The sequence below is a fragment of the Megalops cyprinoides genome, chromosome 1 (genome assembly GCF_013368585.1).
Source record: "Megalops cyprinoides isolate fMegCyp1 chromosome 1, fMegCyp1.pri, whole genome shotgun sequence".
Taxonomy (NCBI): Eukaryota; Metazoa; Chordata; class Actinopteri; order Elopiformes; family Megalopidae; genus Megalops; species Megalops cyprinoides.
This window is the reverse complement of record NC_050583.1, coordinates 36802402-36812356: the sequence shown is the minus strand read 5'-3', so window position 1 is coordinate 36812356 and position 9955 is coordinate 36802402. Positions and strand designations below refer to the sequence as shown.

General features: G+C 41.1%; 1 protein-coding gene across 1 annotated transcript; it reads right to left on the bottom strand.

Annotated features, from left to right (window-relative positions):
- Positions 1–24: 24 nt before the first annotated feature.
- On the bottom strand, positions 25–4025 carry LOC118789934 (claudin-3-like). The gene is made up of 3 exons (XM_036546682.1): positions 3873–4025; positions 2354–2486; positions 25–1817 (listed from the first exon to the last, which is right to left on the bottom strand). The coding sequence occupies exons 2-3, from the start codon at positions 2483–2485 to the stop codon at positions 1320–1322; spliced, it is 630 nt and encodes a 209-aa protein (XP_036402575.1). The 5' UTR covers position 2486; positions 3873–4025; the 3' UTR covers positions 25–1319.
- Between the last annotated feature and the right edge of the window lie 5930 nt (positions 4026–9955).

The following is a 9955-nucleotide window of genomic DNA, read 5'->3' as shown; positions in this document are numbered from 1 at the left end:
GAGAGAGAGAGAAAGAGAGGGGCAGAAGGGGAGGGGGAGTATGATGAGGAATGGGGGGAGAGTGTAAAGGAAATTTTTGAGAGAAAAAATTGGTGTTGAAAAAATGAGTGTGAAAGACTTCCTTTTTATGTTTTTTATTGGAACAAAATATTCTTCTTCAAGGTTCAGTTGTGAGGCAAGGTGTAGCAAAGGTGGTTGGAAATGGGATATTCTAGTACCAACCCACAACTTAAGCTTTGTCTCAATATGTTTTTAATGTGTAATGAAGATTTTTGATGGCTTTAAATAAACCAGCCAGTATTTTCAGACATGCTGTTTGTATTTGTGTTTGTTTTTAAGAGAAAGAGATTTGAATTCCATACTCAACCATGGTCCTTCTATAGATAGCTTTCTGTATATTAGGACTTATTGTTGATTCCAAATGTAATTAAGCATGTCTCATTATACCACACACAAAACACAGTTCACTTCCTCATAAACGTGGCAACTTGCACAAAAAAGAATCACAAACACACTTGAATGAATGATTATGTTTCTAGGTACACAACAAATTTAATCCAAACATATTTTACAATTCTGCTAGTGCCCTCTAAAGAATAATAGTACAATAGAGAAGTAATAAAATTACTACAAATCCCTTGTTTCATTTCAAATGTACTATAAAAAAACAGTTTTGACAAGAGTCATGACCCCTTTGGCTCACTCTAATATGATTCCATATCAGTAAAGTAGAGAAGGGCATGAGAGAGAGACCATACTTCATGTTCACAAACGTCGAACATTTTCCAAACAAAATGTATTGAGTTCTTGTACAAAAAGGTAATCCCCTTCAAGTGGTGCTGTTTAATCATTTCATAGATTTTGTTCATTCAATGGTTTGATTTTCTTTATTTTTAAACGACCCAACTGAAATTTAATGCTAACACAACTCTCCAGACAAACAGAACTTTGATCAGTGAAGTGAAAAAAAATCTAGTTTGAATGTTCTTTAAGTGTTTTATTGCATTGCATGTATTGCTGTGGCTAATTGCTACCTCCACACGTCTTGCTGATGATAGTTATTAAGAATTCCAGTACTAAAACAAAGATTGTCTCCACCTCTTACCCTTTATCCTAAGAAATTAAAGAAATGACAGTAATTTAACATTACATATTTTTCCACCTTTTTCCCTTGGCTAGTGATTAATAGTTATGATTTACATTATAAAAGGATCTTCCCCTCTTCTGCATCTTACCTTTGAATCCCATCCCTTAAACTCCTCCCTCATTGATTCAAACCCACCATGACATCATCGCCTCTACCCCATCCCTGCACCTCTCTACACATAGTTGGAGCTGGGTGCGGAGGCGCTGTTGCTGTAGTATTTGGCGGTACCACCTGAGCTGCCAGACCGGACCCGGCTGAAGCAGCAGAGGAGCCCCCCTGCCAGCAGCAGCAGGACCCCCCCGGCCCAGCCCACGAAGATGCAGGCCCCCAGCTCCTTCTTCTGGGGCGTCAGAGGGCTGTAGAACTGCCGGATGATGGTGTTAGCAGACCAGCTGACCGGGATGATGAGCAGCAGGCCCGCCAGTATAAGCCCGATTCCTGCCACCAGCGTGATCTTGGGCTTGGCGTCCTCGTTCTGCACGCAGGTGGTGAAGTCGGAGCCGGCGAAGAGGATGAGGAGGGACAGGGCGGTGAGGAGGCAGCTGATGATGGTCATGGCGCGAGCCGCCTGCAGGTCAGCTGGCAGGATGAGGAGGGAGTCGTACTGCTTGCACTGCTGTTGGCCCGTGCTCTGGACCACACAGGCCATCCACAGCCCATCCTGGCTCACCTGTAGAGGAGGGTCACCAAACACCATGCTACATTCCACGCAGGTCCACAACACATGGGGGAAGTTACCTCAAAGCTTGGTTTCAGAGTGAAATGTAGACAAAAGGGGAATAGCAACAATGACATGCTGTGAAAAGGAGCAGGTAGTATGTGTGTAGGGACAACGGTAAAACCTCAGCTTACCCGAATAATAGGATATGAATGTATAGACCCCATTGTCAACATGAGTAGAAGGAAAATCAAACCTGAAACTTTTTTGTCACAAACCTATCATTACATCCCTGTTCCACCTAAATCAGCACTTGCGTGTTATCAGCATTATTACTCCAGCAGCACCATATTGTACTGGTTGATCCCAGAGATATGGGCATAGCTTCCATTATAAAGCTGAGGACAGACTATGACATAATATACGCTCCTTGATGATCCTTTTAATTAGACCATCTGATTCTTCATCCTACTGACACATGTCTATATGTCTACACACTATTTCTTACTGACTCTTGTACATTTTCTCAGAGCAGAACAGCATAGTACCTGGGCTGTGACAATGTTTTGTCCTGTGAATGATGACACTTTCCATCTGGGAACAGCACAGCATACTATTCCAGCCACCAGTCCAAGTACACCCAGGGCCACACATACAATGTGCACGCCTGCAGAACCCATCCTGAAAGAGAAAAGGTGTGTTTATACCAACATCTGGCCACCGTTATACATGTACATATACATACACACACATAAATAAATGTGCTCACAAACACTCATGCACCACATTATCACCTGGTGCCATTACCTGGGGGAATTTACTTACTATTCAAGAATACGGTTTGGAATACAAACACCAAAATAAGGAAATACAATACAGTACTGGCAAAAAGGCAATGCAGAGCCTTATCTCGCCCAATTAAAGAATAAATCTCCAAACCTATCTCAGTAAACTGTGTGTTTCTTTGTTTAAAGGCATGTGCACTTTACAGTCAACTTGCTAGGTTATGTAACTCACAACTACTTCAAAATGTCCCTGAGAAAGTCGTAGCCTATGGACATCAGCAAGTCCTGACTCGCTCATCTCCTCCCACTAGTCTCCACACACAGACTGAGGCATCAACTGGCCTCGTTGAATTAAAGGGATTTCAGTCAAGAACTCATTCCTTTCATTGGACCCATGTTCAGGGTTTTCATAGGGCTTTCAGGTGTTCAGGCACTTCAGAAATTTTTTTAAACATAGCCTATTGTTTTTGATTTTGCTTTTTTGTGACCACTAGCACCCCAACGGGTTTGAGGGAGTGTAAGGGTGGGATAAGATATGACCTATGCAAGACAATGCTTAAGAGTCTTGCCAAAGGCGCTAAAAAAGAAAAGAATCTGTGTAACCACAACCTTTATCCCAATTTCCACATTTTTTTCAATTGTTTCACTGCAGTATTGTCTGCTGGTATGATGGAAGATTGGACACTCACTAGCAGCACAGCTACCCTACCTGGAAACATGAGTGGAAAAGTACTGAATAAATACGTACACCTCTGGCAATCAGGAATTGCATGCATCTTGCAGTGACAACGCCATGAAAATGTCTCACATTGCTGTGATTTTGGAAGGTGACTGTTCTTAACTTCTTCCTATCTTTGAGAACTACTAAGTGGAATCTTATGCTAGTCCAGCTCTAATGCAGCTCTAAGGCAGTAGTTTGGCCCAACATGTAGGATATTGCAGACATATTTTCTATCCAGTGTAATTACACCATGGACCTTTCAGGATGTATCCTTGAGTGGACACTATTGATATTCTACAATAAAGCTCAGACAATACAATTTTAAGCATCAGCTACAGAACAGTAGATACAGATCATTTTCTCAGTATGAATGATATTTCTCAAATGTAGAAAAAAAGTGACTGGAAGGGACACAAGAAAACAAGGAGATGAGACAAAATAGTAAAATGTTCACAGATGAAGTTGGAGAGACAAAAGAAATGGAGGAAAAAGGCAGAAAGATAACAGGTGTATAGAACATAATAAAGTATAAAAACAATGGTTAAATAAATTGACATATACCTTCAGTAGTGTCTCCTGGGTATGAATGTAAAATGTGCCTCTTTTTGAAGGTGGTCACTTCAGTTTCTTGTTCTTTCTCAATGAAATAGTCCTTTGGGGATTTGTATGTGACCAATGGTCTTGGTTGTGTGGGCTTCAGTGTGAGGGGGTTTGGTGCAGGAATGTGAGGTGCTAGGTGGGGCACAGAAAAAAAGGCTGAGGTGGTGGTGGGGGGGGGGGGGGGGGGCAGTGGTTTGAGCTAGACTGGACTTGCCTTGGTAGTCTCTCTCTCTGACACTTTATCTCCAACCAACCACAACATGCTCCTGTACTGTGAAAGATTCCAGATCAAGTCATTATTTGTGGAAATTTGATTCCAAATGTCAGTGCAGACACACAGTATTAAATCAAAACTTCAGAACCACCAAAATTCTGCACACTAAGAAAGGGAGAGAGTCTTTTAAAAGTCCTTTATTATTTGGAATGTGCAGTGTTTTTCCCCCCTTTTCTCCCAACTTGGAGTGCTCAACTGGGTCCAGAGACGCCGCCCTTATTGCTGCAACCCCTACCCTCAATGCGGGATGGTGCAGGCAAGCATATGCTTTCCACTGAAACACATGATGTCAACCGTCGCTTCTTTACATATTGCAGCTCCCAAGCTCAGCCTGCACAGACTTGAGTCAGAGAGGGACATTTCATACACAGCTTGCGTAAGGAGAACGGAAGGTGCCAGATTGACCAATGGGGGTTGCTGATATGCAATGGAACAGACTAAGCTCCTGGCTGACCTACCCACCTCTATACCCCTTGGCAGAACAAAGCCAATTTGTTCCGCCGCTATAGATTTGTCTGCTGATGTGATCGAACCAGAGCCATAACCTTTTACCAGGTGGACCATTTGGGAGCTCAACGGTCCTTTGATAACAATTTTATTTTCAAAGAAAGAACACAGAAAACATTCTATTTACATATTTACATGTGAAAAAGGGAAAAGAGGGAAAAAATAAACACAAAACAATGAAATCAAACAACTGACTCCTTATGTGGCTTTTCGCTTGTGATGTACTCTTCCTCACTTGTCTCACAAGTCTCTTTGGATAAAAGCATCTTCCAAATGAATAAAGATAAACATAAATTAAATGTGTGGGGGTTAAATGTGTGCTGCCAAAGCAAAACGGAAGTCAAGGTTTGCAACCAATGTAAGGTTTTTGCTTCAGGGTTAGGCTTACGGCTACAGTTAGGGTCAGAACTGAACCTAGGGTTGGGCTAAGGTTAGGGTTATGGAAATGTTTGATCTTTGATTACTTTTTGTGGCAAATGCCATATGTACATGACAAAGTACCACAGTGGGGATATTTACCTTAGTTATCTCAATATTAAAAGATATATAAAAATGCATTTCTATAGCTACAAAAGTGATCACATTGACAAGAGATTCTTTTTCAGTTAATCTTTTTCATCTATCAGCCATAGCCTTTTTGAACAGTTGATTTGATTGGTAAAATTACATTTTGAATATTAATTCCCTCTCATATCCAATTTCATATGTTTTTCAAAGTGTATAATAATTTTATACGCATCATATTCAGGCCCCATATAGCCACATATTCTCATATATTCACCACCCCTCCGACTCCAACTTCCATTCCCAACCCTTAGTTTGTAATTTAACCCTAAATTTGTATTCAACACCACCATCAGATGTAACCAAAATACTGTCATGTCATGCCTATCTTTGTGCTTCTCACTTTATATTGGCTACCTGTTGTGGTTGGGATCACATTAAAAAGTCTAGCCCTATCCTATGGAGCAGTAATAACAACAGCACCCCCAATTTATTGTCAAAATTCTGCCAGATCAATCTGCCTCTCTAGCTGTAGTCACCTAGCCACCCCTCTCTGAGGGTTGATCATGTCATTCACATCCCTCCTCTACCATTGCCCCCCAAGTGGAGGAACAAGCTCCCCAATTAGTCGGGGCAGAAGGGTCACTGTCCACTTTCTGGCACTGACTAACTACCCACCTACACCCTCCTATAGATATTTATGCGGTAGAAAATACAGCATAAATATATACATTCATGACAATCACAAAATGCATTCATTTTACTCCTGCAGAGTACATTTTTTGGGTACAGCTGGTTTTCAATTTCATGGCATAATCACAGCAATAACTCACAACATTATCAAAGCGGATCCTTTACACACATTTATGACTGAGAGAGACCAACAGAGAGGGAGATAGCAAGAGAGCTACAGGGAGAAAGAGAAAGACTTGACTCTTAAAAGCACTTTTTAACATTTGTTACAAAGTGCGTGATTTCCAGAGAAGTGTATAAATAAAAAAGAAAACTAAACAGAAGAATAACCGAGAAACACAAAAATTAAAGAGAACTGCAGAATACAACCAAAGAAAACAAAAGAAAACATTTTCATAAACCTGAAACCCAAAAGGTACATTCCTAAGCCTCTAAAAATGTAGTACTCACATTCTCATCAGTTTGGCAAAGTACATAATTTCTGGCCCATTTTTCTTTAAATTGATGAAAATGTTTTGAAATCACCAAAGGAGTGAAAAATGTCCTCATCTATATCAGAAAAATCACAGTCCTTTTGAACAGCTATGTTAAGCCTGACAGGAATTTATGATGCAGGTATGTCAGGAAGGACCCTCCACTGAAAGGTCATCAACTTATTTAAGGAAACAACCTCCAGGATGGCAAAGCATCCACTTCACCACTAGCCGATCTCTCCAGTGTGTATCAGCTAGATTAGCCATCTTTTCTGCTGCTACAGTTTGACACTTTGAACACATTTGTTTTTTTTTTCCCAACATTTTAAATGTTCTTCCTGATCCTTCCAACATTAAAGAGCAAATCTACTCCTATCAGTTCCTACTTGGTGTTGATTGATCAGAATTGCCAGAACCCAGTACTGTGGCTCTAACACTTACTTCCCATTCCCATCCTTCAAAGACCTCCTAGTGAGAGCGAGAGAGACAGAGAGAGAGAGAGAGAGAGAGAGAGAGAGAGAGAGAACATTCCTTAACTTGTACAGACTTGAATACTGTACTGGACTTAACAACATAGCTTTATTACATAGAAACAGCTATCTGACAAACACCGCAGCATTTGGAATGTCTACAAGAAAAGAGATGGTGAGGATGATGCCGTACTCCTCATAGCCACGTCAAAGCTGTACTTGTTACCTAAAACATTTCAACACTAGAGGGCAGTAGATCGCTACAAAGCATTTGAGTGTATGTGGGATAGACGTGTGCAGAGTGTGGCACGACGTCACATAGCAAGCAAAACAAGGATGTACCTTTACTCTATATGCTGGTCACACGTTTCACGTGTCTAACTTGAAACTTCATTAGCACGCTAAGTGCTGAAATATGCAGTGTGAATATAATACATACATGTGGCAAAAACACATTTCTACAGATGCGGGAATTGGAACCTAAGAGAGAGAGAGAGGGATCATCTTGAACTGTATGCAACTGTTCACATTATCCTGTTTCCCCCGAACTAAAATAAATAAATAAGTTTAGGGGAAAAAAGTGTAGCCATGTGTTTGTGAAGGATAACATGTTAAGTTGCTCCTACTCAGCATTTTTCAAATACATTTATACATATTTACTACATACCAATAGCTTTATAATGTGAAACTTGAAAATTCAAGTAACAGCTCCACCTGTAGTTTAAAAAACCTTTTTTTTTTTTTTTTTGCTCTGATGTTAGGGTGAATAATGAGGACTTTGCCTCTGTGTTAACATCCACAAAATCCATGCTCTGATGTATAGTATTTTCGAGGATAATGGGACCTGAAAAAAATGGCATGTGACATGACACGGCAAATGAAATGTCATGGCAAAAAAATGACAGTGACAATTTTCAAGTTCAATTTGACAACTACATGTCAAAAATTGTAATATAGTTTTAAATTCATATAAATGTTTACAATGAGAAGTGTTGTACAATGTGCAAGTGTTTTGCATATTTAGCCAAACTATATATTTGCTAAAACTGTACAAATCTGACTGAACGCTAGTCTGTAAATTCCCAAACATGAGAATCTCGATTGTATTGTGTCTGGTGCGTTTGAGCTTTTCTCTGTTTTTCTTTTAAATTACATTATTGTCATTTTACAGACGGTCTTATCCAGGCCGACTTACATACAGTGGGTTACAATTTTATCAGTTATACAACTGGATATTTACTCAGGCAACTGGGGGTAAAGTACCCTGCACAAGGATACAACAGCGGGGATCGACCTAGCAAACCTTTCGGCTCATTTAAATAGGCTTAGACTGTTGGAAGAAACATCCCCCATCTTACATGGCGGTGTATGATATCGTCAATGTTTACGATCGAACGGTAATACTTTTAAGTGTAACGCAAAATACAATGCATTGGAACTAATGAGAGCCGGTGGTAGTTTTAATCGAAAAAAAATGCAATGAGAAGTGCTGGTGGCTGTTTTACGTTGTTCTTTGTTAGCTTGAGTTTTTGATTCGTGTGATGTACTCTGGCCAACAAGGGAGTATTGTCCTGCTCTAGCAGCAACTTAGGTTACGTTGTACCTCAGCTTTGCACAGTTGCATTAACTACGAAAACTGAGTTGAAAAACATTGTTGTTGCTTACGGCCATACCACCCTGAACACGCCCGATCTCGTCCGATCTCGGAAGCCTGGTTAGTACTTGGATGGGAGACCGCCTGGGAATACCAGGTGCTGTAAGCTTTTTCCACCTTTGCCCCGATGGGGCGCTGTTGCTTTATGTTTAATGACTTTTACTGTTGTGTTTGAGGAGCAGTATGATCCTTGTGTGCAATCAAGATGCCATTTTGAGGTAGTGTTCGCCTCTTACTCTTTGTTTGAGTGGTGTTTTGACACATTTGAGGCAAAGAAGAAAACATTTGCCTTATTTGAAAAGATCCATGTAACTCCTTTTGTCTGAAAGAAACTTAAGAGCTGTTCATGTGGTCATGTTTTCTGGGTTTGTTAGGCATGAGGATATCAGTACTTGGCTAGGAAGATGTTACACAGTTTTGCATGGAACGGGAGTGAGAGACATGGAGATGATGGAGTTAAAACAGGTGCATGATTTCAGGTCTGCCTGCGAGAGGGACCAGGTAGAGTCAGGTTACAGCACCTCCCCTGTACCATCCAGTTAGGGGTCTCCCATAGTTCAGTCTTATATACTGGGCAACCAAAGGAAATGAAAAATCCCAAAGAAAAAGTTGACATGGACAAATGGTTGAGCATGCTCAAGTATAAATTAAATCCTAGGGCCCTGTATGTAAATATACCTGCCTGTACATAGGTGTGGTACACAATATGTATATAAATAACAGTATGTGTACTTAAGTGATATCGGGGTTGAGCATTAGTAATTAGTAATCCTTTGAACTGCCTAATATTCAACTTTAGTAGCCTATGTTAAAGGAATAAACTCTGAAATGGGCAATCCAGAAAGCCTGAACAAGTCAGAGTAGTCCAGAACAAAAGCAATGCTGACATGGGTCTCTGCAGCCCAACAGTCCTACCTCGCAGGTAGATCCTTCATGGTATCTTGAAGGGGTGGGTCTAAATCACGCTAGCGAACCACTGGGGTACCTCAGGAATTGGTGCTTGGACCCCTCCTTTTCTCACTATACACAACATCATTGGGCCCAATCATTCAGGCAGACAGCTTCTTCTCCCATTGTTATGCTGATGATACCCAGGTTACAGCATGACCCCAGATGACCCCACAGTCTCAGCACGGATCTCAGCCTGCCTCTCAGACATCTCAGCCTGAACGAAGTAGCACCACCTTCAAGTTAATCTAAGATGGAGCACCTCGTCATCCCAGCCAGCTCATCCGTTCAGCCCAACATCAACATGCAGCTTGGCACAACGACACAAACTCCATCCAGGTCTTCAAGGAACCTGGAGGTAGTGTTTGATGACCAGCTAAACTTTACTGACCACATCACAATGGCTGCCAGATGAGGCTGATTTGCGCTGTACAACATCAGGAAACCAAGCTCTGCCTATCTGAGTATGCTGCTTAGCTCCTTGTCCAGGGTCTTGTCATCTCAAGACTAGACTACTGCAA